The sequence below is a fragment of the Leptomonas pyrrhocoris genome (assembly GCF_001293395.1).
Source record: "Leptomonas pyrrhocoris isolate H10 chromosome Unknown, whole genome shotgun sequence".
Taxonomy (NCBI): Eukaryota; Euglenozoa; class Kinetoplastea; order Trypanosomatida; family Trypanosomatidae; genus Leptomonas; species Leptomonas pyrrhocoris.
The window spans coordinates 63,008-89,643 of record NW_015438370.1 but is presented as its reverse complement, the minus strand read 5'-3'; the positions used below and the strand labels follow the sequence as shown (position 1 = coordinate 89,643).

General features: G+C 59.1%; 9 protein-coding genes across 15 annotated transcripts; all 9 read right to left on the bottom strand.

Annotated features, from left to right (window-relative positions):
• Positions 1 to 3: 3 nt before the first annotated feature.
• ABB37_06319 (putative mitochondrial hypothetical protein) lies at positions 4 to 1,859 on the bottom strand (the record flags this gene model as incomplete). 3 transcript variants are annotated; one of them, XM_015804600.1, is made up of 1 exon in its annotated part: positions 4 to 1,859. In XM_015804600.1, exon 1 carries the CDS (start codon positions 1,708 to 1,710, stop codon positions 4 to 6), a length of 1,707 nt encoding a protein of 568 aa, XP_015656578.1. In that variant the 5' UTR covers positions 1,711 to 1,859. The 3 variants fall into 3 exon arrangements, with proteins under 3 accessions (XP_015656578.1, XP_015656579.1, XP_015656580.1); XM_015804601.1 differs by having other exon boundaries at positions 4 to 1,844; XM_015804602.1 differs by having other exon boundaries at positions 4 to 1,824.
• A 500-nt stretch (positions 1,860 to 2,359) lies between these two features.
• On the bottom strand, positions 2,360 to 6,339 carry ABB37_06318 (putative protein kinase; the record flags this gene model as incomplete). The annotated part of the gene is made up of 1 exon (XM_015804599.1): positions 2,360 to 6,339. The coding sequence occupies exon 1, from the start codon at positions 6,080 to 6,082 to the stop codon at positions 2,360 to 2,362; it is 3,723 nt and encodes a 1,240-aa protein (XP_015656577.1). The 5' UTR covers positions 6,083 to 6,339.
• A 342-nt stretch (positions 6,340 to 6,681) lies between these two features.
• ABB37_06317 (putative mitochondrial hypothetical protein) lies at positions 6,682 to 9,034 on the bottom strand (the record flags this gene model as incomplete). Its single annotated transcript, XM_015804598.1, has 1 exon — positions 6,682 to 9,034. The coding sequence occupies exon 1, from the start codon at positions 8,929 to 8,931 to the stop codon at positions 6,682 to 6,684; it is 2,250 nt and encodes a 749-aa protein (XP_015656576.1). The 5' UTR covers positions 8,932 to 9,034.
• Positions 9,035 to 11,164: 2,130 nt separating this feature from the next.
• ABB37_06316 (putative hexokinase) lies at positions 11,165 to 12,768 on the bottom strand (the record flags this gene model as incomplete). 2 transcript variants are annotated; one of them, XM_015804596.1, is made up of 1 exon in its annotated part: positions 11,165 to 12,768. In XM_015804596.1, the coding sequence occupies exon 1, from the start codon at positions 12,587 to 12,589 to the stop codon at positions 11,165 to 11,167; it is 1,425 nt and encodes a 474-aa protein (XP_015656574.1). In that variant the 5' UTR covers positions 12,590 to 12,768. The 2 variants fall into 2 exon arrangements, with proteins under 2 accessions (XP_015656574.1, XP_015656575.1); XM_015804597.1 differs by having other exon boundaries at positions 11,165 to 12,745.
• A 2,233-nt stretch (positions 12,769 to 15,001) lies between these two features.
• Positions 15,002 to 16,537, bottom strand: ABB37_06315 (putative hexokinase; the record flags this gene model as incomplete). Its single annotated transcript, XM_015804595.1, has 1 exon — positions 15,002 to 16,537. Exon 1 carries the CDS (start codon positions 16,418 to 16,420, stop codon positions 15,002 to 15,004), a length of 1,419 nt encoding a protein of 472 aa, XP_015656573.1. The 5' UTR covers positions 16,421 to 16,537.
• Positions 16,538 to 16,998: 461 nt separating this feature from the next.
• ABB37_06314 (putative mitochondrial actin-like protein) lies at positions 16,999 to 19,086 on the bottom strand (the record flags this gene model as incomplete). 4 transcript variants are annotated; one of them, XM_015804591.1, is made up of 1 exon in its annotated part: positions 16,999 to 19,086. In XM_015804591.1, the coding sequence occupies exon 1, from the start codon at positions 18,694 to 18,696 to the stop codon at positions 16,999 to 17,001; it is 1,698 nt and encodes a 565-aa protein (XP_015656569.1). In that variant the 5' UTR covers positions 18,697 to 19,086. The 4 variants fall into 4 exon arrangements, with proteins under 4 accessions (XP_015656569.1, XP_015656570.1, XP_015656571.1 ...); XM_015804592.1 differs by having other exon boundaries at positions 16,999 to 19,055; XM_015804593.1 differs by having other exon boundaries at positions 16,999 to 19,052.
• Positions 19,087 to 19,517: 431 nt separating this feature from the next.
• ABB37_06313 (calmodulin-like protein) lies at positions 19,518 to 20,025 on the bottom strand (the record flags this gene model as incomplete). The annotated part of the gene is made up of 1 exon (XM_015804590.1): positions 19,518 to 20,025. The coding sequence occupies exon 1, from the start codon at positions 19,980 to 19,982 to the stop codon at positions 19,518 to 19,520; it is 465 nt and encodes a 154-aa protein (XP_015656568.1). The 5' UTR covers positions 19,983 to 20,025.
• A 452-nt stretch (positions 20,026 to 20,477) lies between these two features.
• Positions 20,478 to 22,474, bottom strand: ABB37_06312 (hypothetical protein; the record flags this gene model as incomplete). The annotated part of the gene is made up of 1 exon (XM_015804589.1): positions 20,478 to 22,474. Exon 1 carries the CDS (start codon positions 22,311 to 22,313, stop codon positions 20,478 to 20,480), a length of 1,836 nt encoding a protein of 611 aa, XP_015656567.1. The 5' UTR covers positions 22,314 to 22,474.
• Positions 22,475 to 22,984: 510 nt separating this feature from the next.
• On the bottom strand, positions 22,985 to 26,200 carry ABB37_06311 (major vault protein-like protein; the record flags this gene model as incomplete). Its single annotated transcript, XM_015804588.1, has 1 exon — positions 22,985 to 26,200. The coding sequence occupies exon 1, from the start codon at positions 25,982 to 25,984 to the stop codon at positions 22,985 to 22,987; it is 3,000 nt and encodes a 999-aa protein (XP_015656566.1). The 5' UTR covers positions 25,985 to 26,200.
• Positions 26,201 to 26,636: the final 436 nt, after the last annotated feature.

Below are 26,636 nucleotides of genomic sequence, written 5' to 3'. Positions count from 1 at the left end.
CCCTCACTCCAGCACCACCATGAGGGAGAAGGAGCTGCCCTGCGGACTGTCCACAGCCGGCAGCACCTCGTCCGTGATGTACCCCCACCGCCCCGTCCGCGAAATCGCCTCGGCGATGCACGCCTTCGAGTTGGCCACCATGCGGTGCTCCATCAGCACCTCTGCGTGGTGCTGCGCCTCCGTTTCCCGGTACAGCGCCGCCGCCGTGGCGGGCGTCGGGACGAAGGTGACGAGCATGCACGCCCCCCGGCGCAGCGTGGCCATCGCCTGTGAGAGCTGCACCGCGAGCTGCTGCCGGTCGAGCCGCGTCCCGCCAACCTCCGCCTCGACGCCGGAGCGGCGATGGATCGGATGCTGCAAGTGCATGCTCTTGCGACGGCGCGTCGGCTGAGAGGGGGAGGACGCACCGCCACCGCCGGTGCCCTCCTCGGCGTCGAAGCTCGCACAGCTCCCGGCCGCCTCCTCCGTGGTGTACGGCCCCAGCGGCAGCGGCAAATATGCGGTGTAGGCACCCACGCCAAACGAGTGCGTCGGCACAAAATCGAACGGCCGTGGAAACGCCGTGCCCGACTCCGCGGCGACAATTCGGATGTAGCTGGCCGCCGGCGACTCCACCCGCTGCGCAGCGGCGTCGGTCAGCGGCACGTGCGTGATGCGACAGCCCTCGCCGGTGTGCAGGCCCAACTCCAACGTGGATTGCAGGGCGGCGTGGGCGAAGGTGAAGTCGATCGCACTCACGTCCAGCACCTCGAGGGCGCGGAGCTCCTCACCGGGTAAACGGCGCTGACGGCGCGCCAACCCATTCGCCGTGCGCTCGATGCTGGCGATGAACGCGAGACGGGCCGTGCGGAGGGCACGGAGACCGCAGCTGTCTGCGCTGCGGAAACACACGCCGTTTTCCACCAACAAAGCGTCGCTCGCGCTGACGTCCTCGTCCGCACCGCCGTTGCTGGCGGTGTTCGCATTGTGCGTGGATGGCTTCCGCCGGGACGGTCCTTCGCTACCGCTTGTGTGTTCTGGAACGCCGCACCGCACCGTGCTTGTCGCTGGCTTATCCTCGCCGGAGCGGCTGACCCACTCCGCCACGACCACCTCTTCCTGGCTCCGCCGCATGCGCTCCAGCTGCGCCGTGAGATGCGCCCCGCTCAGCGTGGAGACATCGTCTGGTAAGGCGTTGCGCAGCACACGGCTGCCTTTAATCTCGGGAAGCCGCAGCGTCCAGTTCGGCGAGTGCCGCGGGAGCTGCGCCGCGTCTCCTCGTTGTGAGTTCCGTGTAGTGGTTGAAGCGACGGGAGAGCACGACGGAGACGAGGTGGCCGTCTCCTTCAGCTGCAGCGCGGCCAGCTTGCGCATGTCCATCCCGCACGGGTGCAGCGCATCCAACTGCTCCGTAATCCCGTTCAAGTCTTCGTCGGAGAGTCGGCCGGTAAACGCGCTTTGCACGGTAACGCCGCGCGGGCAGCCGTAAGCCAGCGTGCGCACGAGTCTCACGTTTTTGCCGCTCACCTCCAGCCGCTCGCCCGGTGCGAGTCCCTCGCGCTCCCCATACGCGAGCACGTACACGTTCGTGGCGGACGGCGCGGCTGCGACGAGCGTGGAGCTGCTCGGGGCAGAGGCGCTCGTGTAGTAGTCGTTGACACGGCCCAGCTCTAGAGCGCGGGCACGCACCATGGCCGCGCGGGGAATGAGCGAAGGGAATACATTGTACATGGCACAGGTTGCGTGCTTCAGTGTGAATGCGTATGTGTGAACGGGTTCCACCGCCCACAAAGGTGTAGGTGTGCGGAGCGTACTGTTCTTTATTAGACCGTTTAATGCTGTTCTTGAAAAACAAAAAAGAGGCTGACAGGGTTTCCACTGACCACACGTACGTATGAAACCACGCGCACAGGCACACCCATTGCGATTCGAGGACGGGGAGGAAGAGACGCAAGCACACGAAGTTGCAGCTGCTCTTCTTCTCATGAGGATTACACCTTCGTCTCGAAGCACGAGGGCCTTCTTTTTCCCCTCTACGCTGTTCGAAGGCGCTGTCAGAGATGCAAGCGCACACGCGTGCGTTATACACGGGTACGTGTGCGAGAGAGGCGAGGCGTTACAGCCCACACAGACAAATTTAACGGCTGTGTGTGAGGGGGTGGGTTAACGGATGGAGGTGCCGATGTCGCACAGGGAAGCTACCATCGCTGAAGGAAGAAAGGGATTAAACAACAGCAAATAACCGAATGGTGTTTCCCGACGCATTGAAGAGCAGCGAATTCACTAACACGCAAAGAGAGAAGAAGAAATATATATACCGATAACAACTGTTTACGCTCTACATTCCACACCGTGTTTAAACACAAGGTGGCCGCCGTACTTACTTCGCTGGCACCGCCGCAACGGGCACTGAAAGGTCAAGCGGCATCAGGAACTCTAGTGCCTTGTCAACATGCTGCAGCATATCGCCGTTGCAGAGGCCCTCGTTGTGTGACAGCTGCGTCAGCTGCACACGCAGCCGCTGCAGCAGCGCTGGCAGAGAGGGGGGTGAGGCGGGGTTCGCCAAGGAGATGCTTCTGCTCGTGGCGTTGTTGGTGGTGGCCGGGGGCAGCGACACCGACGACGACGGAGGCGGCTGAGGCGGGGTGGGGGAGGAGAGTGCCATGCTTCGGTGCACCGCTGCAGCGGCCGTCGCCATGCTCAAGAGGGCCGTGGGCGACGCGTCTGCGAACCACTGCGCGATCAGGGCGACGATGTCTGCCAGCATCGCTCGCGACGCGATCTTCTGGTCACTGCTGTGAGAGCCGTCGTCGCCGTTTGCACCGTCCATGCCTCTCAGCCTTCGCTGCTCCGCATTTCGTGCTTCTCCAAGCGAGAGGGGCGGGGAGGGAGAGTTGGCGGAGGCCGCACCATTTTCGATTCCGTCAGGGTGTGGCTTTCCTGCGCTCTTGTCGTTGCTCGCTTTGCTGCCGCTTCCCTGCGCCTCCACCTCCTTCAGCAACGTCGTCAGCGCGTCCCACACCCACGGACTGCCGACGCACGCCGCGAAGGTCTGCTTCTCCACGGTGAGGGCACGCAGCGCCGCCAGCATCGAGGTGGTCAGCAACGGCACCGACGCACTCTGCTTCAGGGTCATCGCCAACAGCGGGATGCAGCGAATTGGATCGCGCAGGTACCGCGCCGCGCGCAGGGAGCACGACTGCAGCTTCGGCAGGCAGCCCACCGCCGCGCCGCGCAGCTCCGTCGACACGGCCGCGCTCGACGCCACGAGCACGAGGGTTGCGGTGAGACTCACGCCGGCTTTGTCCACGTACTCCGCCTTGACCTCCGCCGCGAGGGGGACGTAGCGCAGGAGCAGGCGCACCGCCGCCGTGCAGCAGTGGTGCGCGCTCTCTTGCACCGCCAGCATCCACGACAAGGACGAGGTCCATTCCACGTCGGCGTGCGCACTAAAAGACGCGTTCCCGATGTTGCTGCTGGAGACGTTGTGCGTCCCCGCAGCACCGTTGACGTTGTTGACCACATTTGACGACGTTGCTGCGGCGGTGGCGGCGGGGAGCGTAACGTGAGGGCCGAGCAACACGGTGCTCATCGGTGATAGCGACTCGCGAGGGGTGGCAGACCGGGGAGAGGCGAGGGGCGGCGCCGCGCTACCCTCCGCAGCGATGCTGCTGAGGCTGTGTACGCTATGCACATTAGTATTGTTGTTGCCCATTGCGCCGTCGCCGCGCGGTGTCGTCACAGAAGCCCCCGAGGCGGTGCCGGCTGCACTGGATTTGGTGTTCAGCAGCTCGCCGCCGTCCCCGCTCTGGACTCCCCACAACAGTGCCTGGCCGCCCGGCAGCGGCTCGACCGTCTCGAGAATCTCCAAGAAGTAATTGATGGTGCTCCACTCGAGCGTTGGTGGGACGCCGGCCAGAAAGGCGGCTTTGCACTGCGACTCAACGCGGTGGCAGAGCATCGCCGCACCGCCGTCAAGCAGCAGCCGCTCCCGAGCACGTTCGCGGCGCTGCTGTTGTTGCAGTTCACGTTGCCGGGCCGCGTCCTGCGCCGCTGCCGCATCGGGATGGGGCGCCGCTGCATCTGCAGTGGTGTGCTCCTCGCCTAACTCTGCCGGTTCAATGTGATCACCCGACGAGGCGGCAGCAGCAGTGTTGGCAGCCACGTTCGTCGAAGGCGTCCCTTGTTGCTGCTGCTGCGGCGGTGCATCTTCCACCAAAAGACGGTGCAGCGCAACCACGCTCTCTTGCACCTTTGCCTTCTCCAGCCCCAGCACGAAGCGCAGGGCGGAGGGGTGCGTGGGCGTAAACACCGCCACCTGAGGATCCTGCGCCTCGCAGCAGCGGCGGAACAGCGTGACGAGGTGATCCGCATCGCAGGCGGATGTCAGCTCCTCGACGCTCCACAGCTCCGTCGCACCTAACCGGTTCAGAAACAGCGGCGCGAGGGCGGAGTTTGCCTCTGCGAAGTGGGAGAAACACCGCATCACGTTGCCGATGTACTTGGGCGTCATAATACGCGGCGTCAGCACCGGCACGAGCAGCGACAGCGCGTCTCCTTCCAGCCACGCTTTGCAGCGGGCCTCCTCGTCGCCGAGCAGGTTCGACTCCACCCACTTTTCGATTACCGCGAAGCGACTCCCCCCCGCGCCGGCATTCGTGCCGCTGCTCGCATTGTTACTGTTGTTGCTACCGCCGTCGTCTTCTCCCGGGCTGCCGCCGACTACCCCGCGGCCCTCGCGCGCCGCTTGCAACAGCTGTGGCACCACTACATCCCAAAACCATGGGTGCTGGAGGAGCTGACCGGCGGACGCGCGCTCTGCTGGTCGCAGGCAAAGACACAGACGGAGGAAGGAGCGACACTCCTCGCTGAGATGCAGCGTCTCCGGCAGTGGTGGCATTAGCGAAGAAGGATCCGTGTCGTCGCCGACTCCGTCGGCATGGCCGCTGCCCCTCTCCACGTCCTCTTTCTGTGGATCGAGGGAGGCGTTGTGCTTAGTGTGCTCGGAGCTTCGGTTGGGTGGCGACTGCTCAGCCCCGGCGACCGCGGCGGAGTCTGTTGCACTGTCTTTTTCATTCGTCCCCGCCTGCGCCGGCGGCTTGGCCCCCTCCATCACCGCGTAATACGACTTCAACACGTGATGCGTCGCGTTCGGTATGGAGCGGTCAAAGTACGGCGGTTCGCCCGTCAGCAGCTCAATGGCGGTGCACGCCACGGCCCAGATATCACTCGCCGCTGTCGCGCTGCTCTCCCCGGCAAGCACCTCCGGCGCAGCCCAGTACACAGACCCGCGAAATTCCGCTAACGGGGGCGGCGGCGACGACGCCGCGGTGGGCTTCTCCGCCGCGCTGGCGCTGCGTGTCCCGCTTTCGTCGCTGCTCTCCAACAGCACCGTCGCCACAACGGCTGCCGCGGCGGCACCGGTAGTGGCGCGTGTGCGCTGCGGTGTGGCCGAGTCCGTCAGCCGGGACTCGCTCGACGTGCCATCTACCGAGAAGGTCTGGCCTGCCGTGGTCGAGCCTAAGGCTGTAACGGAGCCGCTGCCGCCTTCGTCGTTGTCGTTGTCCAACTCCCCAATACCACCACCGCCGCGACCGCCGTGCTCTGCTCCACCTTCTCCACGTGAGCGCAGCGCAAAGTCGGTCAGCTTCACCACCTCCGCGTCGAAGAGCAAAACATTGGATGCCTTCACGTCACCGTGAATGATATTCCACTGCGACATGCGGTGCAGTGTGGTGAGGATCTGAAAAACAAAGCGGCAGACAACGTCCTCGGACATGGGCCCGTTTTGGCGCAGCTGCCGCAGCAGCGAACCATGCTCCGCGTATTCCTCCACGAGGAATAGCTTGTCGTGCTGCTGCATGTGGTCGAGGTACTGGACCACGTGAGGGCAGTGGTGGTTGTTGAGTGTGTTGAGCGCATCCACCTCGCGCAGCCAATCTTCGCGATCCTGCGCTCGATTGCCGAAGAGCTGCTTCACGGCGACCTTCTTCTTAGTCGCGAGGTCCTGGGCGCAGTAGACGCGCGCGCTGCCGCCGCGGCCGACATCGTTCAGCAGCTTGTAGGACGAGTAGCGCCCCTTCACGGTGTCCACTGCGGCCATCCCACGAAGTCAAAGTGAGCAACGTGTGCCACGATAAAGAGTAACGTTCAGAGTGCTGCGTTCACCGGAAGAAAGAACAAGAAGAAGTCAAATTACACGAACGTGGGCGAAGGAATCAGATGTCTTGCGCACCAAGACCCCCTTTTGACCGCCCCATCCAACAGCACGCGCGCGTCGACTTGTGTTTTCTTCGTTGACGGTGCGCTTGTGTGTGTGCGTGCGTGTGCGTCTATGATACTCGCCGTGGTTCTTATCCTGGCCGCATAAATATAGAGAGGTGAGGGCGAACAACAGCAGAGGAAGGGGAAGGAAGTACGGCGAGACGTAGCGGGGAACCCCACAGGTAGATCGCAACGACGAAGGCCGCACTTACCACCGCTTGTTCTTTTCCCTTCTTTTCTTTTTTCAAAGCAGAACAATTGCTGCGGCTCATGAAGAGCTGCGTGTGCGACAAGAACAGGGAAAACAAAGTTGCCAGCTGGAAATAAATTTCTTTCCTTTCGTTGATGTTATGAAGGCAAATCATGCACCAAGACACTTTCATTACTTGTGAATATGCAAGAAGGAGTTGACCTTCCTTTCCTTCTCCGTTGTGGAGCTCACAGGAGCACCTCATTGCGCGCACGCTGGCGACCCGTCTTCGATCGCGAGCGCAGCGCCTCGTGCAGCGGCAGCTGCCCCTTCAGCACCTCAACGCTTTGCCCCGCCTCCGTCAGCTGCTGCATCACGCTGCGCAGTACTCCCTTGTCAATCCCAATGTCGCACTTCAGCGAGTACTGACTCATTCGATTCACCGTCTCCCCGTCGCCGACGCGGGCGGCCCGCTCAAGGATGGGCAGGATCATCTCTACCTCGACCCTCAGCCCCGGGTGACGGGTGACCTCCTCCAGGTAAAAAATCGCTTCGTCGATGTTGCCGGTCACGACGGCTTGTCGGATTAAAACGCGGAAGGTGAACACGTTAGCGGCGACGCCGCTGTTCACCATCGTGCGGTACACGACGCGGTGCAGCATCGTGCTGCGGTGCCGCGAGCAGCCGACGAGGAGGGCGTTGAAGGTGCTCGTGCGCGGGCTCACGCCCCAGCGGGTCTCGTACGTCGCGACGAGCTGCAGCGCACGCCGCTCCTCGCCTAAACGCGCGAAGCTCAGCACGATTAAATCAAGCGAGTGCGCCGAGACGAGCTCACCGCGTTGCCGACGGGCGTGCAGGTGCGTCAGTGCGCGCTCTGCCAGAGCCGGCGTGCTCAGCGCTTCTGCGAAGGTCATGAGGTAGTGCTGCTCCATCGCATACCGCAAGGTGTCAATGTAGGCCTTCCGAAAGCAGTCCACCTGGTCAAGGTACCCCTTTAACGCCATCCACTCAATCAAGTCGAGCGTCTTCTCAACCTCGAGCGCCTGCGACCAGCACCAGATCACCAGCGCAAGCACGTCGGCTGTTTTTGGGAGGGCGTGGCGGTCCATGAGCGCCAGCACCTGCTCTGCCGTTGCCGCATCGGTGCACTTCGCGCACTGCAGCAGCAGCTCCGTCAAGTGCTGCCGCTGGACGTACTGTGTAAAGCTCGCCTTCTCCAGGACACACCGCAACTCTAGCTCGAGCATGAGCCACAGAGTGTACTCCGGGGGGTAGCGCGACGCCCTGTTGCTACTGCTGCTGCTGCTGCTGCTCCGTTGAGGGTCGACGGACGAGGACGACGACGCGGGCGCGGTTGTTCGTGCAGTTCCCGAAAGCCACTGCTCGATCATGTCAGCCAGCATCCGCTTGTCCATTACAGTGGTGCCAAAGCGCAGGGCTGCCTTGGTGACGTCCACGACGAAGGCCGGGTCCGGGCTCGAGGGAACAACACGCAGCAGGAGGGTTTGCACGGTCGCCGGCAGCGGCAACACCGGCGGCTCCTCCTGCGCCTTCATCTCCTCCCACAACCCAATCGGGTCGTACCCCGCGCGCACGTGCAGTTCGATGAGGTAGTGGTACGTCAGCGCATCTCGCCTGACTCCGGCGGTCTTCATCTGCTCCAGCAGAAACGTGACCTCGTTGACCGCGAATTTGCTGCGTCGGGTGAGGGCCTCGAGGTAGGCGTTGAAGAGCGATGCGTTCAGCAGCGACGCGCGATGCCACGAGAGGGCGGGCTCAGCCGTGCCGCTCGCCGCGCCTGCCTTCTCCGCAGAGGAGGGGGCAGTTGTAGGTAATAGTAAGTCGTCTCGCAGCGGCGGCGCGGCGCTAACGCTGCGAGACGTGGCGACCTCCCCTGCCTTCTCCCACATGGCCGCCTCGTCCTGCTGGCTTAGCGACGCGTAACGCAGGGGGGTCGCATGCTGCACCTCCGCGGCGGCGAGGTCACGCAGCCCAACGCTCAACACCCCGCGCACTTTATCGATGCGGCCCATATTCGTGTACACGCGCATCAGCGTTAAGAGTGCATCCCGCGCATCCGCAGCGAAGCCGCCGCAGAAGTCGTCGATGAAGTGCTGACGTGGCGGATCGAAGTGGTGCTCGTAGTAGGCGGCACAGCCGTCGTAGTCGCGCTGCTGCACGAAGCGCTGCAGGATCCCAAGCGTGGTGGTGGTCGTCGCGGCGGTGCCGGCAGAAGAAGAAGGAGCCTCGTACGATGATGTCGTCCTCGCCGGAGGTGCGGGCGGGGAGGAGGAAGATGAGACAGGGGAAAATGTACTTGGACGGGTATGCGCCCATCGTCGCTGCGTCTGTGCCACCGCCGCCGCCGCCGAGTGCGATATTTGTATTGTTCGTGTAGAATGGCGAGCGAGTGACGGAGCCACGCACACGATGGAGCTCCGTGCCGCCCACCTCCCGTTGAGGCGGCGAGGGGTGCATCGGGCGAGCTGGCGCTGCATCAGAGAGATGATGATAGATTCTTCGATCCCCTGCAATTTTGAAGGAGCGCGAGGCTGCACCAGAGGGGCGACCGTTCAGCACTTCCAACGCAGCTGAAAATCTGCCGGGAGGTAAAGCCGCGCCCGTTATTGAGAACGCCGGTTAGGAAAACAGAAAAAAACATGAACAAATTGAGGGGTGAGAAAGGAGCAGCCCAAAGGGAGAAGAAGAGAGCTGCAGCAGAGATCGTGATTTCGAGCAGCAGAGGGAGATGCAACACAGTCGCCACAGATTTCTTCTTATTTTATTGGTGCAACTGAATAACAATGAAAACCGGTGTCTCGCACTGTGTCTGCAGGACAAGTGCCGCTTGGCCTGCTCGCCCTGCCTGTACGTGAAAAGCTAACGGTTAATACGTCAGCTTTGGGGGGCTCGTGATTCACCCCCCCCCTTCCGAGCGTTTGCGGCTCGGTCTGCATTTATGTGTTTCATTTAGGCACTTTACTTGCTTTTGTTGCTGCATTAGGTATTTACCGTCTTTTCAAAAAAGGAAAAAAAAAGAAAACAATCAACTCTCCAGCATGTTAGACTTCCTATTTATATATTCTTTCACTCATGCACTTCACAACCTCTCTCTTCTTACTCTTTCGTTCTTTCAAAAACCTTCTCAACGCCGCTTCTCTTCGTCGTTAACTTCGTCTTCACATCTTTATCCTCGTCTTCGACACGCTGTCCGCCGTACACCTTCGCCGTTCTTGCTGCGTAGCTGACCTGTATGCGTGTGGTGAGAACGGAGAAAGACAAAGGAAAAGCACGAAGGTGTAGAGAGGAAACCCTGTGTGCGGCTGCCGTTCGCGGAACGCGTCCCGCAGGTCCGCATGGAAGAAGCCGACGCAGCAGTAGTACGCATACGGTTGTACATCATCAACAACGTCAGCCAACATCCGTTTTTCTCTCTTTTGCATGTTTCATCACCTTCACGAAGCGAGAGGGAAGAAATATAAAAAGCACGAGTTTTCAATTCCCAAGGCGATTGAGATGACCCTAAGAGGAGACGTGCCGCGGTTGTTGGAAGCGTTCGCTGCGTGTATGCGAGGTGCCGCCCTTCACCGAAAGCACACGGACACGTTGCGGTAGAAGTAGAAGAAGTAGAAAAACAAAAACATTCGAGTTAAGAACAGCGAAGAATAAAAAAAAAACAATGGAAAAACAATCAAAGAACATTTAATTCAGCCTTTTGAGGGAGTACACACACGCACACGCGAACGGGCAGGCAACAGCGGAGCATCAACAAAAGTGCTCCCCGTGAAAAAAGGAAAACGACCAGCTGTGTTGGAAGCCATTGCACGTGCGCGGGCTGCGTTCGCAAACGTTCTCTCGCTAACCATCTCGTTTCACGATAGCAGCAATGTGGAAAAGAAAAAAGAAGAAGAGATAAACAGTTATCCAAAACAAAAACACGAAAAGAGACGTCTTTAAAAAATAATAAAGAAATAAACAGAAGTGGATTCCTCCGTGTGTTCGTTTTCATTAACCTTCACCGCTGCCGCTGCGAAGGGACACGAAAGGAACGGGCGGGGGTTATCGGTCCAGCGGGAGACGGGTTGGAGGTAAAGCGAGGGCAGCAAAAAACAAACAAACAGAATATGTTTTCTATTAAGGCCTTCAACGTGGATTATACTTTCTGGCTTGCTTGGAACAATAATAGTAACAAAAAGAGAAGAGTTTATGACAGTGAAAGCAACGCGAACCATCGTTCTTGCTCCCTTCCCCATGCCCCTTCCCCAATTGTCTCTTCGTCCGGAATTCTTCTTCTGCGTGAACGCCCGCAGCCATGCGCAGGGAGAACCGCGGAGGGCGATACAGAAAAAAGAGTTTATTTCCACGCCTCGCGACTCACAGGAGCGCGTGTTGTCGTGTGGGCGAGTTCACGACCACGAAGAAACAAAGAAACAAAGAACAAAAGAGAGAGGCGCGGCGGGGTGGAAGCAAACAGAAGAACGCTTTCTTTTGATCTAGCGCTGAGGAACACGCTTAGCGAACAGAGGAGACGACACAAAGAAAACAAAGGGCGGCATCCCTGTTTGATCGTCTTTTCCTCTTTGTTCACGCGATCTCCCTCCTCTCTCGAGTGGCTAGTGGTGGTCTTTCGTCTTTCGTCTTAGAGCTTTTCTTTTGAAGCGTACAGGGAGCAGTACAGTAGCTTGGGTGAACTACTGAACTGGAAAAAAGCGTCGTGTGGTCGTGCTGGCGCTAGTTCTTCTTCTGCTCGTTCACGACGAGGGCGCAGATCATGGCCGCGCCGATGCCGCTGCCGTCCTTCTGCAGCACCGCCTTCGCGTTCGACATCTTGCCGAGCAGCCGCGAGATGTTCTCCTGGTACAGACGCTGGAAGGAGGGCATCTTCTCGTAGACGGAACCGTCCACGGCGATCGTGCCGAGGCCCTGCGTGTGCGTCTTCAGCATCGGGGCAGCGCTGAAGATGGCACCCTGCTGCGCCGCACGGTTGCGCACGAGGCAGCACGCCTCGCGGACCGTGTGCAGGTCGCTGACATCCGTCACATCCACACCGCTGATCTTCTGAAGCAGCAGACGAGTGAACTGCAGGCCGGGCATTTGATCCGCCGCAATCATGCCAAGGTGCTTGCTCTCAAAGGACCACATCTTCGACAGACCGTCATGCAGCTCACGCGGCAGGCAGCCGATCTTCGCCAAGTGAACGATGATGCGACGAGCGACCTCGCCAAGGTACATGCCGGCGACGATCTTCTCCTGGCGCTGGTTCTCGCGGTTGGGCGTCAGCTGATCCATATCCTCGTCGTACTGCGTGATCGGCAGGACGAACTTGTACTTGGAGTCGAAGTTACCGCACTCCATGTTGATCGGCGTCATCGCGTTGCCATGGGCGGCCACGGTGGGGTCCTTCGTCACGGCAGACGCACGCTCAAAGTAGCACGCGTTCGAGCCCGTGCCGATAATCACGCCCACCTGCACGTCCGTGTCCACGAAGTAGCGGGCCACCAGCGTACCAACGGTGTCGTTGCACAGCGCCACCACGTTCACGTTGATCTTCACGCGGCGCAGCGAGGTCTGCAGCAGCTCCACCACATCCTGGCCTTCCACACCCTTCGTCGAGAAGCCCTTCGTCCACTTGATCAGCAGACCCTTGTTCACAGACTTCTGATCGCACGGGAAAGAGAAGGTGAAGCCGAGGGGCACACGGTTCTCCATATCTTCAGGCGCCTTCTCCAGCATCATCTTCTTCACGCTCTGGGCAATGAAATCAAAGAGGTCGGTGGCGGTGCCGGTCAAGGCAGCCTTCGGGATCACAAACTTCGAGTCGATGCGGGCATCGACCTTGCCGTGGCGCAGGCTCACACGCAGCACGCGGAAGTTCGTGCCACCGAGGTCCAGCGCGTAGTACACGCCGGTCGCCTTGTTCGGGTTGGAGGTGTACACGTAGGACGGCAGCATGCGGATGGTGCTCTCGCGGCCCTCAAGACCCTCCACCATCTCGTGGATCATGTACATGGTAATCTGCTTCATCTTCTCCTGCGACATGGTGAACTGGGAGGCGAGACTGGCCAGGGCGAGGCGCTGCTTCACGTAGCGCATCTCATCGCTGTCCGAATCGCGGATCGCGATGTGCGACAACAGGTTGTTCACACGAGAAGCCATTGCTGCAAATAGGAAAGGGTTTTTTTTTTGAGATGAAAAGGAAAAGGGAAAAGAATGCTTGTATTTACAGAACCCAAAAGAAGCAGCGCAGAGCCTTATCTTTTGTAGCGTAAAAGTAGAAGTTAAAAGAGGAGACGAGAAAGACTGTTGAAAGCTGGTAGGAGCGCGTTAAAAATTCTAGAAGAGGACGCGTTATGGGGTGGAAATGAGAAAACGCGGCCGCAAACGCGTATGTATGTGTGTGCGAGGCGTCAACGACAGCAGCAACATGAAAGCGCAGACGCAGAAGAGAAGCGAAGAGAAAATGTGGTTTAAAAGGGCAGAAAAAATAAAAGAGTTGATACGCGCATGACGAACATACATATACACACATAATTCATCTGCAGGGCACCGCGTTGATGCCTCCCTATTACCGTGAACGACCCGTGCGGTGAAGCAGCCGAGAGACTCTCTGACAAAGGAGAGAGGGGCGGTTTCTTCTCCCTCCTTTTCAGCGCGTTCATTCGCCTTGTGGTGCGGCCGCCTCCATACATCCGCTGTCAAGGCCATCTGCACACACACCGCACGTTTCCATGCGCTTCACGGCAACCGCTGAAAGAGCTAACCGCAATGCAAACGTCAAACCTCGTGTTTGGTGGTTGTTTCTCGAGTGCACTCGCACGCATACATAATGCCTCCTCCTGACACCGCATGCCACAGCCGGAAGAGAGACAAATAAATGAGAGAAATTTAATGCGTTTTCTTTTTTAGTTGTTGCTGCTAAAAGAAAAGAGACAACGCGCGAATGACGAAGCAAACAACGCAAATGAAGAAACCAGAGGTATTTTCCTGTGGATCAGAAGCGCACATATGCCCTCTAAGGAAGAACGTCCTTCTCTCCCTCTGGGCGTGCGTAGATGATCTTTGCATGCGTCATTACACTCATCATCGTATTTCGAAAAGAATGGGATTGAATGAGCGTCGTCTTCTCCGACAGCGTCGCGTTGGCCCGCCCATTTTCCCCTGTCGTGTTCGTGGCGCCGTGCATCACGGTGAGGCAGCGGCTACGCCAACTCCCTCTTTGCTGTTTCTCGCTCTGACCGCCGTCGCCCTCAACGTGAGTGAAACGAGGCGGAGGTGCACCGCCTCAGGCGCATGCATCGCGCTTCTTTATTCACCCGTACTTCTATGCTGCGGATACGCCCGCAAAAAAAGAAAAGGAACAACGAAAAATATCGCCGGGAGGAGTAAAATACCTGCACTACAAGCGAGAAGAACACAAACCAGAAAACGACAGAGAGACGATCACGCTGTCCGCGACAGAGATGCGTTGCCGTGCTAGTGAGCAAAAAAGAAGTCGCAGGCGGCGAACGCTGCGGGGAATGGGAGGCACGACAGGTCAAGGGAGACGGGGACGACACGTTTTGATGGTTGAAACGAAAAGGACAAAGAAGAATGATTTATATATATATATATAAAGCGACTTGGGATCTTAATGTAGTGCTGTTCTTTTTCCTTTGTAGCTCCACGTTTGACCAGACAACAACAACAAAGAAGAATAATAATAATTTGAGGTTAGTAATAGAGAGATAGAAAACGTCGGCTTCACATCCTCAATTTGGATAAAACAAATCGTTGAAAGCACATCCATCAGGAGAAACAACACACAAAAGCCGAGGCTCCTTCCCTTTGCTTTTTAAAAATTTCCGGATGAATCGTGAAGCAGCGAAGTGGCGGTGGGCGACCGTCTTTTCCCCCCTCTCTCTCTCTTCGTCTCTCTCGCTCTCTCTCTCGCGTGGTTTCTCAGAAAACTAAAACGAGTCGACTCACCATTTACAGTCCGAGAACGACACAATAGTTTCAATTGCGTAAAGCGAAATAAGATGCGAGACTCGAAGAGAGAAACAGCGGTGCAAATAGAAGAAGAAAATACAAGGAGGGGGGAAAGCAAAACCACCGCTCGTGCAACGCTGCACCATCAACGTCCTTTTCCGCACTGAACTGATAAGAGATGGAAGATTACAGAACGTTATAAAAAATAGGAGAAAGACCTCACAACTCACAACAATGCAGAGCCAGCAAACACGCCGGCGAACACGGAAAAAAGTGGAGGCATCGTGTGTGGGAGCAACAGGCAGCCCTTCTCACCGTTTGGACGGATCGAGTGAGTGGGCTGTCGTGTGGATGACTTGAACTCAAGTACCAGCAAACTCCTCTTTCCGTTTCGTCTTCTCGCTATCCGTCACCGTCTTCACTTCCGCAACTACCCAGGCTAACGAGTTCTTTTCACTCTCCGCCAAGAAAGGGTCCGCACCTTCAATGCTGCAGCGGCCCACCTCAGAGGACATCGGCCGTGGCGAAGTGCGTCGAAGGACGACAGAAGGCGGCGGGAAAAGAAGTGCTGTTGCACGCTCGATTGCTTCGTGCGTGGGCCTACTTCGCCGCCGCCGCCGCGAGGGCGCAGATCATGGCCGCGCCGATGCCGCTGCCGTCCTTCTGCAGCACCGCCTTCGCGTTCGACATCTTGCCGAGCAGCCGCGAGATGTTCTCCTGGTACAGACGCTGGAAGGAGGGCATCTTCTCGTAGACGGAACCGTCCACGGCGATCGTGCCGAGGCCCTGCGTGTGCGTCTTCAGCATCGGGGCAGCGCTGAAGATGGCACTCTGCTCGGCAGAGCGGCTGCGCACGAGGCAGCACGCCTCGCGGACCGTGTGCAGGTCGCTGACATCCGTCACATCCACACCGCTGATCTTCTGAAGCAGCAGACGAGTGAACTGCAGGCCGGGCATTTGATCCGCCGCAATCATGCCAAGGTGCTTGCTCTCAAAGGACCACGCCTTCGTCAAACCAGCTTGCAGCTCACGCGGCAGGCAGCCGATCTTCGCCAAGTGAACGATGATGCGACGAGCGACCTCGCCAAGGTACATGCCGGAAACCATCTTTTCCCATTGGCAGCTGCCCTTGTTCGGCGTGATTTGATCCAACTCGTCGTCGTACTGCGTGATCGGCAGGACGAACTTGTACTTGGAGTCGAAGCCACCGCACTCCATGTTGATCGGCGTCACGGCGTTGCCATGGGCGGCCACGGCGGAGTCCTTCGTCACGGCAGACGCACGCTCAAAGTAGCACGCGTTGCAGCCCGTGCCGATAATTGCACCGACCTGCACATCCGTGTCCACGAAGTAGCGGGCCACCAGCGTACCAACGGTGTCGTTGCACAGCGCCACCACGTTCACGTTGATCTTCACGCGGCGCAGCGAGGTCTGCAGCAGCTCCACCACATCCTGGCCTTCCACACCCTTCGTCGAGAAGCCCTTCGTCCACTTGATCAGCAGACCCTTGTTCACGGCCTTCTGGTCGCACGCGAAAGAGAAGGTGAAGCCGAGGGGCACACGGTTCTCCATATCTTCAGGCGCATTCTCCAGCATCATCTTCTTCACGCTCTGGGCAATGAAATCAAAGAGGTCGGTGGCGGTGCCGGTCAAGGCAGCCTTCGGGATCACAAACTTCGAGTCGATGCGGGCATCGACCTTGCCGTGGCGCAGGCTCACACGCAGCACGCGGAAGTTCGTGCCACCGAGGTCCAGCGCGTAGTACACGCCGGTCGCCTTGTTCGGGTTGGAGGTGTACACGTAGGACGGCAGCATGCGGATGGTGCTCTCGCGGCCCTCAAGACCCTCCACCATCTCGTGGATCATGTACATGGTAATCTGCTTCATCTTCTCCTGCGACATGGTGAACTGGGAGGCGAGACTGGCCAGGGCGAGGCGCTGCTTCACGTAGCGCATCTCATCGCTGTCCGAATCGCGGATCGCGATGTGCGACAACAGGTTGTTCACACGAGAAGCCATTGCTGCAAATAGGAAAGGGTTTTTTTTTTGAGATGAAAAGGAAAAGGGAAATGCGTTATGTGGGAGGAGGTGATGCCTCTGTGCTGCAGTAAGTCAAATAGAGAGTAGAGAACTTCTTGTTGAAAGGCGTCCGTTTGTGTGCGTAGGGGGGAGGGACAGGGCAGTGCAGGGAGGAAAGGGAAAGAGGAGAAAATAGAAGACGTGTAAGCGACGAACACAGAAGAAAGGCAGATGTATCGAACAGACATGCACTGGACGATGAAGTCGTTGCGTCAGGAGATGCACCGCCAATCGGAAAAGGTTGAGCTTTGGATGGAAAGTTGTCGGTAAAAACAAAAAGCCGGGGTCTTTCTTTTTCCTTTGAAGCTCTCTCCTTCCACTCCTGCGCAGCCATGCGGCAACGTAGCGAAGGCCCTTGTTCTCGTGGCAGCGACCCGCCTGTACAACTAAACCGCGTGGGTGTCTGCACCGCGTCTTGTAACTCCCTTCCGTGGTCTAAGGCGATAACGCGCTCTCCCTCTTTGTTTCATTTACTGCTGTTTCTGTTTTCCTCTCACCTCTGCGCTTGTGTTGGTGGGCTACCAAACACGTTGCATCGCTTCATGGAACGTCTCGACGGTCACCCGCCCACCCCCCGGACGCTGCAGCTCCACCTGAGACCGCTGCTGGACCATCGCACGCAGCCGTACGAGTCTCTGCGCCGCAGCCGACGTCGACGCGGCATCAGCACTGAGGAGGCAAAACGCTCCGATTAAAGGCTGAAGCGTCATCGCCGAAAACGATGGCACCGACGATGCGCCGTTCGAGTCGGCAGCAGCAGCAGCAATCGCGTCCTCCAACAGCGCTGACAAAGGCGGAGGTGCCTCCACGCCACCTTTGTGTTGGCCGTCCACATCGTCTCCTTCCTTCGCTACGTCTTCTTCTTCGCTGCTGCTGCCGTTGTTTTGTCTGCCTGCACGTCCTGCTGCCAGGGGTGCTACCGCTTGCACCTCGTCGTGAAGTCGCGCAAGGAGTAGCGGGGTGTCCGCGAGTCCGCCGTACACGCAGACCCGCTTCAGCAGCTGCGGCCGCAGCAGCGTCACGACGTGCTGCAGCAGACCTCGCTGAAACACACCTTCCGTAATGGCCTGCGGAAGACCTTGCTGATCCAGCCCGACATCGCCCGGTGTGAAGAGGAGCTCGGGAATTAAGAAGCGCTCCTGACAGAGCAGTAGGTGCTGCAGGGCGGTGGAATCGACGGCGCTGCTTTTGGGCAGACGCGCGGGCAGCTCTGCCTCCACCACGCCCAGCGGGAGAAGCGCGGGGATGGTCGGTAGGTAAAAGCGTACCGGCGTATCCGCGGCCTCCCTGTCCGTGACGCCGCGCCCGCCGCGCCCGCCGCTCTCATCACCACGGACCGCCCCTCGACTCCGCGCCATCGTCTGCAGCAGAGAACTCCCATCACGGGAGTCCCGCACCGTGTGGCTCGCCCGCGTCAGTTGCGCCTCCAGCTCCTCACGCGACGTCCCCTCCCACATGGCCGCGCAGAGCCGCAGGCTCCGCCACGGCTGCATCGCCGTCACGCAGCACCGCTCCCGCACGTGGTTGATCAGCCAGGTGTCCTCCATCACATTCACCTGCCGGAAGCTGAGGAGCTCTTTGAGCCGGTTGGTGAGCAGCTTGCCACCAACGTCAAGTCGAATTATAGAGCTGGCAACGGGGAGGAAGTCGATGTAGGGGACGATGGTGGTGCCCGAGAAGCCGACATCCACCACTATCGCCGTACCTCCTTTTTCCATTCCGTTGCCATCTCCAGCACCATAGGCATTGGCAGCTGCGTGCCCCGTTGTGCGCGCGCGTTTGCGGCTGCGCTGCGCATCTTCCGGGAACGACGTTCTCTCTCCCGCGACGGCGTCTCCTGCAGCGGTGTTCATCTTGATGTGCACTGCGGAGCCCATGTTGGGAAAGCTGTAGCCTACCAGTGCCAAAAAGCTGCTGCTGACGACCGTCACAGACCCAAAGCGGAAGCTGCGAGTGCAGAGCAGCCAGAGTAGCTGCGCAACCGCCTTCGGGGCCGCAAAAGGCACCGTCAGCCACACGTCAACTTCATCCTCCTGCTCGATTGCGAAGTGCTGCAGGACGTGCTCCCACATGCGCGTCTGCAGGGCACCGTCGACGATAAAGCCGCGATCGACCGGGCGACGCACCATCAGCCCGTGGTAGTGCGGTAGGCGAGAGAGTTGGTCGCCGACGATGCCGGTGCCGGCGTGCGGTGCGGCACCGACACAGTTGGGCATGACAAAGACTCTTGGCGTTGGTGTCGGCGCACTATGGGCAGAGGAATAAGACGAGGAGCTCGTTCCACCGCTAGAGGAAGGGCGGGCGGCAGCGGTTTGGGAAGAAGAGGCAGGGAGGTAAAGAGCTTTGATGGTGTAACCGCCATTGTCAAGGAAGAGCGTGGAGCGCGGCATGGAGATGCGCACCACACTCTATGATGTTGTTTCCCTTTAGTGCTTTTGCGCCTGTTTTATGTCGTTTAGCAGCGCTCAGATAATGTATGCGTGTGTATGTGTGTGTGGATGTGCTCACGTCGTCGTCATTAGATAGGGGCGTACGTAGCGTCGCTCGAACCGCGTTGCATGCTCCAGCTTCTGCTGTGCACGTGCGACGACGTAGGAGTGTCCCCTCGCACCGACACCGCAGTGACCCACGTAAAACACACACAAAAAAAGAAAGGAAGGGACGGGTGTTTGAAGAGCGCAGGAGACAGCAGAGAAGAAGTGCAGTTAGTAGCACAGAGAGAGCGTGCGGGAGCGGTACTCACATAATAATAATATTGGTAGTAACAGGTAATTGTGTGCTGCTTAAAGCTGTCGGAGTCGATTTGTGGCGGATGTTCTACGGCCACCCGACGCCACAACGTCGACGAAATGTGAAGCATAATACAAAGGTCATCTACACTACGGGTTTGTCTGCAGTATCACAAGACGAGGACTAATATACATAAACCAACCAGCAGTCCAGGAAGAAAATAATCGACGCCAAAGGCGAGGAGATGAGAAAGAGAGAGAGAGGGATCCAAGAAGTGACGAACAGCTCATGCACCAAAGGGCTCTCCTCAAATGCTTCGCTCAGCGTTTCGCGGCATCAGCATCTGCGCGAGGTCCTCCAAGTTGATCATCCCATCGGCATCCTTCTCTACGTCATGAATAATTTCGTCCGCCTCCTCGGTCGTCAGGCGCGTGCCAAGGCTTACCAGAAATAGCCGCAACTGCGCCGTCGTCATGTAGCCGTCCGCATCGTCGTCTAACACTTTCAAGGCGGCGTGCAGTTCTTCAGGCGTGGTGCGCTGCGGGTACAGCTGCTCCGCCAGCTGCAGCGCATCCTCTTGGGCAACTTTTCCCGTGCCGTGCGGATCGACGATAGGGAGGTAGCCTGCGATGTCCGACGGTGTTGGGTAGAGGCCGACGGTGCGGAGATACTCGCCGAGTTGATCGCTGGCGATGTACCCGTCGGAGTCTTGGTCTAATAGGAGAAACTGCAGGGCCGCCTGCGACCGTTGTTCTTCCGCTAGCGCTGTCATGAGACGGAGTCGCGCTTGGTGCGTGTACTGTATGCGTGAAACTACCGTTGATTGAGAAGAAAAAAAAAAGGGTCGGCAACACGCACAACGTGAGTGCGGGTGCGCAACGAGGCAGAGAAAAAGGTGGCGAGACACAATGGACAGGAGTGATAGTGAAGATGCCGGATACCTTCGTTCTTTGCCGCGACGCAGGTACGGCATCGCTGATGAGAGCACGGCGTCCAACAACGGAAACACGAAGAGAAAAGATTGTCGGTAGAACCACGCTCTTCGCAACTGGTAGCTTTACGCGCGACTCCAAGAAACCTCCGTTTTTTGGGAAGTTCGTGTTAGCAGCGAGAGACGAACTTCTTTCACGGTATTTCGTTTCTCCACGCGGAGCTGATCTGGCTGAAAGCACTTCACGGTTCCTACATTGTACGAGAAATACACAGCGCTGAGGCCGGATATTAAACACGCAACCAGAAAGGGGGAGGGGGGAGGGGAGCGAGGACCTCAAAAGAAGGTCAGCACCGCCTCTGCAAGCGCGCACACGCGCTCCACCGCGGCGGCATCCTGCTCATCCACCACCTCACAAGCAGAGAAGTATCCGTGCAGCCCACTCACCAGCTGCGGTAAGGCGCAGCGCTGCAACATGAACTGCCACGTATCGCCGTCTGCTGCACGGCTGGTAGTGCTACTGATAGAAGAGGTGGAAGAGGAAGAGGAAGGCTGCCAGAACAAGGGACTCAGTCGAAGACAGCGCTGACGAGGTGCCTCTGTTTCCGCCACCGTAGCAGGGACACGCGACGGAGAGGTGGTGGGGAGGGTGGGCGGTTGGACGCACGTGGCGTACATCGCGTAGGGGTCGCTGTTCCCTCCGCGACGGCCGCGGCCTGCATCACCACGCACGTCTCCGTGAGGGTGGCGATGCGTACGATCGTGCGGAGCGTCCCCCGTGCTGCTCGGACGGCTCACCACTGTCAGCACCGCCACAAGCAGCGCCAGCACCACCTCGATCATTTCCAGCTGTGGTCGTCGCTGCAGGATGCCGTGCAGTGTGAGCAGCAGCGAGCGACGCTGCAAGACGTCCAACAGGGGAGTGAAGTACCCAACGATTTCTGCCGCTTCGCGGAACACGTCCATGGTGTACGGACCCACCTCGCTTACTTGCCGCAGCGCAGCTCCGTAGACGCCGTGGCGAAGCAGCGACACTCGGCACGGGGGGCGCTGCGCACAGACGCACCAAACATGCAATACACCGCGACGGAGCGAGAGAAGGTGTCGGTGGAGCTGCATGGCACGCTGCAGCACGTCCAGCACCCCGTCACTGTGCGCCACAACGTCCGCCAAAGAGGAAGGAGGCGACACCGATTCCTCCGGAAGCTCCTCCCCCGGCCCCATGCTCTTCTCCCGCTCCTCTCGAGCCCGCGTCGCATCAACGGCGTGCGCAGAGCCGCTGTCATCAGCAGCCGCACCGCTGCTGGGCACACGAGCCGGCCCATCGTCCGTCAGTGCCGGCAGGTCGACCAGCGCCGCAAAAAAATGCACGCCGTTTACCTGCAGCGGCGCCACCGCCGCAAAGCGTCGCATCGCCAACTCGATGTGAAACACCAGCGGCGTCGCGTAGAGGGCGTCGGCGATGGACCGCACGCGTTGGAAGACGACCTCCTCCGTTTCCCCCTGTGACAGGTCGTGCAACACCACCTGCACGACCGCTGCGGCGGTGCTTAACGCTTCCGCAAGGAGGGGCGCTGCGCCGGCGTGATGCGCCACAATATCCGCCAACAGTATCAAGAGGGGGTCGCCGCGTGTCCCGTCCTCTGCCTCCAAGTTCAGCTCCGCTGCGTTACCTTCCTCCTTCTCCTCTTCCCTTGCCTTCTTACTCGTACTGTTCGCGTGCTGCGTTCTCGAACGCTGGACTTCGCACACCACGCGCCGCAGCTCCCATGCAGTCTGCGGGTGACGCAGCATGGGCTGCACTACCGAGAGCGCCTGCGTCATAAGCCGCGGACGACCGCTACACACACACGCCACCACCGCCTCTGGTGCCTCCGTTTCCGCTAGCCGGCTCGGCTCCTCCACAAAAGTCGTTCCTTCTTCAATCGACCAATTACGCAGTTGATCCAACAAGTCCACTAAGGAGGCGATGCGGGTAAGGTCGCTCGCGGGAATGCTCACACGCGCGGCGTACCCGCTGCTGGCGTGGCGGTCGCCGCATAAGTCGTAGCGAAGGCGTTGCATGTGTGCCTCCACCACCGAGAGTGCCGGCATTTCTTGTGCCAGCACTTGCGAAGGGTCCGCGGGGTCTTCGCCTGCGTCGGAGGTGCCGATGATCACCTCGCGTGGCATCTTGGTGTACTGTTTCAAGGACAGGTTATTATTATATTATAATGTTGTTGATTCGTGTAACGCGCGTGCGGGTTGCGGCGTGAGGACTGCTTGTTGTTCATGCGCAGCCGTGAGAACCGCTGTGATGCCGACGCGACGGGGCAGCACCGCAATAACACCCTATTTAGAAACAAAGGCAAGAGGGAGGGCGGTAGAAATAACCAAGAGGGGAAAAGCAGTTGCATCGCGCAACGGCTGTGGGAACGAACACAGATACATGAGTCAAAGCCCAACAGCGTGAGAGGCAGAATACTTTCTATGTTGTGGGGCGGAGAATCAACAGAACGGCAACGTACACAGGTTACTTCCTGCGCATCCCCTCTTTTATCTCTGCAGATCCCCCGCGCATGTGTGCCTGTGCGAGCTCCACATCCTTCCCCGCACAAAACCGTCTCTCTTCATTAAACTTGTATCACGTGACGATAAGGAGCCATAACGGCTGCCAAAGTATTCCGAAGAACCGCAGAACCGGGGGAAGAAAAAGGCAACAACGGCAGTAAAAAGAAAAAGATGTGAAAGAAGTGATCATGTTTGATGTGATGGGAGCGCAGAGAGGAACGGAAGAACAAATGCTTTAGAGGTGCGCCGGCTGGTCAGGTTCACTCTCTTGCTCCCCCCCCTTCTTTTCTCTTCTATGCAGCTGCTGAGCGAGAGGCGATCTGATCAGCAAAGTTCAGCATGTTGATGGGCGTGCAGCCGTCCGTCACCACAAAACCCTGCAGACCCAACGCACCCAGCAGCTGCGCCTTCAGCTCAGGTCCCGCATTTGCAATCGCTATCAGCGTCTCCTTCCCCAGCGCGTTCATGATCGTTTCGTACTTGGTCGCCTCAATATCCGCCAGCCGACGCATCTTCTCGATGGCGAGCTTGTTCATCGACTCGCGGTGTGCCAGGTCAAGCTCCGCGCGCTGCCGCAGCACCTCCAGCTCCGCGTCCATGCCGACTGAGTGCGCGGTGCAGCGGATTGGCGTGGCTTCCACTTCGCCCTGCGCCTCGGCCAGGCGCGCTTCGCTCTCTGCTAGAGCCTGCGCCCGACTTGCCCCAGCCTGCTCCAGCACCGTGTTGTTGCCAATCACCTTCAGCAACGCCGTCCGCTGCTCTTCGGCCTTCGCGCGATCCCGCATGATCTGCAGCTCCAGCGCGCCTTTCGCCTCCTGCTCTAAGAGAGCCGCCTGATGCGAGGCGTCGCTCTCTTGCGATTTCGTGATGATCTCCACCGCCAGCTGCACGCTCTTCGTCAGCGCGATGCGCGTCTTCGTGTCGACCGGCTCGACGCTCTGCACATCGACGGTCGTGATGCGGAGCCCGTTCGCCCGGAAGAGGAGCGAGTCGTTCTGCACCACCGTAGACCCGTCCGTGGCGGAGGTGAAGATGGCCTGTCGGATCAGCGTCGACGAGTTGCAGTGGAAAAATTCGAACGTCTGCCCTGCAACGACGGACCGCACGCGGCTGGCGAGCGCTTTGCAGGCCTGCCCGACAAAGTCAGGAATTGTGAAGGCCAGCTGCGCGTCCACCCCTATCTTGCTGCCCGCCTCTACGCCATCGAACTCCCAGTTGTACGCCAGGTGCAGACGCAGTCGTGCGTGGTCGCGTGTCTCGACTTCGATGGTGTCTGCCATGTAATCGGGGCCCAAGTACAGGCTTAAAGCGTGTATTTGATGAGGTTCCTTTGGGCGACCGCCTGAGAGGGACAACGGGGTAAAGTGCTCGTGCGGCTCGAGGTACACCGTCGCCGGCCCCGCAACGACGCGACTGCGGCCAGTGCTCGTGTCGTAGAGCCGCATCAGTGTGTTGTGCTCCACATTCGCGCTGATCACGTAGTACTGCGCGATGTCGCTGGACTGGCAGCTCGGGTGGGCGTTCTGCTCGGCGATCTTCAAAATGTCCAGCGTGGACGCGTACGGGTCCACCGCGGCGCTGGGACTGCTGTTGTGGCTCGCGTTGCCCGTAGAGCCGTCGCCGCCGCACTGCGCCCCATCCTCTTCGTCACTCACGTCTTCGTCTTCGTGATTCGAGTGTGGTGCTGCTCCGGCCCCAGCAGCACTCGTAGCAGTAATAGTAGTAGCAGGATTCGCGTTACTCTCCACTCTCACAGCAGTGTAGGCGCCACTCAAAAGGTCAGCGGTGCGGCGAATGTTTGCACGCCCCTCCTCCACCGCCGCCTCTGCGATTTCGTCCGCGGACATGTCGTCCACACGCAGCGACTGCCGCGGCTGGGCGTGCAAACGACGCACGTACGCGCTGATCGGCCGCGCCCACAACTCCTCCTCTGCGCTGAGCATAAACGGGCGGCCGAAGACTGACCGCACCTGGCCCGAGAAGACGTTGCGCACGTACACGCCGCTGTTTTCCTCCAGCTTGATGACGTGTCGGCGCTCCACCACTCGCGCGTAGATGGGCGGGACGTACTGCCGAGGCCCCGGCACGAGCCAGCGAGAGCCGCCCTCGCGTTGCATCTCCGCCCCGCTCTTCTCGTCCACCTCCGCGTACGACTGCAGCGCCGTTAGCAGCAGCGCCTCGTCTTCCTTCACAACGAGCGCGTCCAGCACGCGCGTCACGCACTCGCCCGGCTGCGGGGTGAACCGCTGCTTCCCCACCCGCACCTCCGCCTCCCGCGGTCGCGGTGCACCGTCGGGGCCGACCGGGCTCGCAACGACACAGTACTGCGTCGGCGACAGGTGAATTTGGCGCCGCCGCGAGACAAGCCGCTCAAAGCTGCGCGGCACGTAGACGCCCTCCTTCGTCTGCGCGCGCGTTATGACGTAAGGCTGCATTGCCTCCCGCTGCAGATTCAAATCCGCATCGTAGAAGGCGGTGGTGGATTCGAACTGCACCGCCTCGGTGTCCGCCACCACGCAGAGCTCGCGTACCTCCACCTCCACCGCCGGGTGATGAAAGAAGATCCCTTCCACCTGCTGCCTCCACCGCTCCCCCGCCACCCGCGCCACACCCTCATCGTCGGTGAAGTCGCACCGCGCCGTCAGGTAGCACACCTGCATCGAAGACACAAACTCTCCTTCAATTCGACGCACGACTTCTTCGTCGAGGCGCGGGCGGTAGAGTCCGGGGCCGCGGTACAGGTACTGTTCCTGCTGCTCCCGGTGTCGCACCGCGCCGGTGACGGGGTCGGCGGTGTCGAGCGCCTCTTTTGCCTCCAGCACCAGCGCTTCATTGGCGGAGAGCAGCGGCATTGGCAAGATGTGGCCGGCTTCCTCGTCGGGTAGGAGTGGAAACGGCGAGTCCTCGGCAAAGCGGAGTTCGCTGCTGCCATAGGGGCTCTTCCAGCGACTGTATTTGACAGTCTCCATCCCTGTAGGGCTTGTCGCGTTGCTTCTCAGGAGCAAGTACACCGGAGTCGCGTTGCCGTTGCTCTTGCCCTCGGCGCCTGCGTTGGATGATGTGGAGGAGTGTGAACGCTGCTGCTGCTGCTGCTGCACCCGGTGCAGTGGGTTCTGTACCTCGATGTAGTGCCCTGGAGGAACAACGATGAACTGCAGGGGGCTTTGGTGCAGTCGGCGGTGGTGGTCGTACATGGTGAAGGTGATGGGGCCGACAAGGGTGAGCACGTCGCACGTGTTTGTGTCCTCTACGTGCAGGTACTCCTGCGGCATCAACTTTAGAATAGAGGTCATGGCGACGACGAAAAAATAATTCGTTGCCTTTTTCTTCTTCGATAGTTTCTTTCTCTGTTGCTGCTGATCGGCAGCAGTTGAAGGCGCTGAGAGCCACCACGAGTGTGGATCAACTGCACGGGCAGCTGCGAAGTGGATTTATCAAACGAATGAACAGAGAAGCAAAGGCGGAGCAGCTGCTCGATGCAACGCTATCCCTTTTCGTTGGTGCACTCTATTTACAAAGCAATGAAGAAGAAAAGATACGAAGAGTACGAGATGATGAGAGGTCCGTTCTGTCGTGAAACTCGCTTTTGCATGTGCGCGTACCTTCCGCTCCGGCAGAGAAGAAAACAGAAGGGTGCCTTTGCACTGGCTGCTCTTCCGATGCGACGGGACGCAACACACCGCTTCTACCAACTGAACCTTTTCCCCTCTCCCCGCGTACGGCTCTGTGCTATCGCCACCTGAAAAGAGAACACACACACACACACATACACACATAACAGCATCCACTGTCAATTGTGAACCCTTATTTTCGTTTCTATGCGTTCGCCGTTTGCGTGAAGAGGAAACGAGGGAGGAGCAACGCTAATATCTATTCAACAACGAAATCAAGTGTACGCCGCAGCAGTGTAGTCAAACACACGGCGAGGTATCATAAAAACAGCAG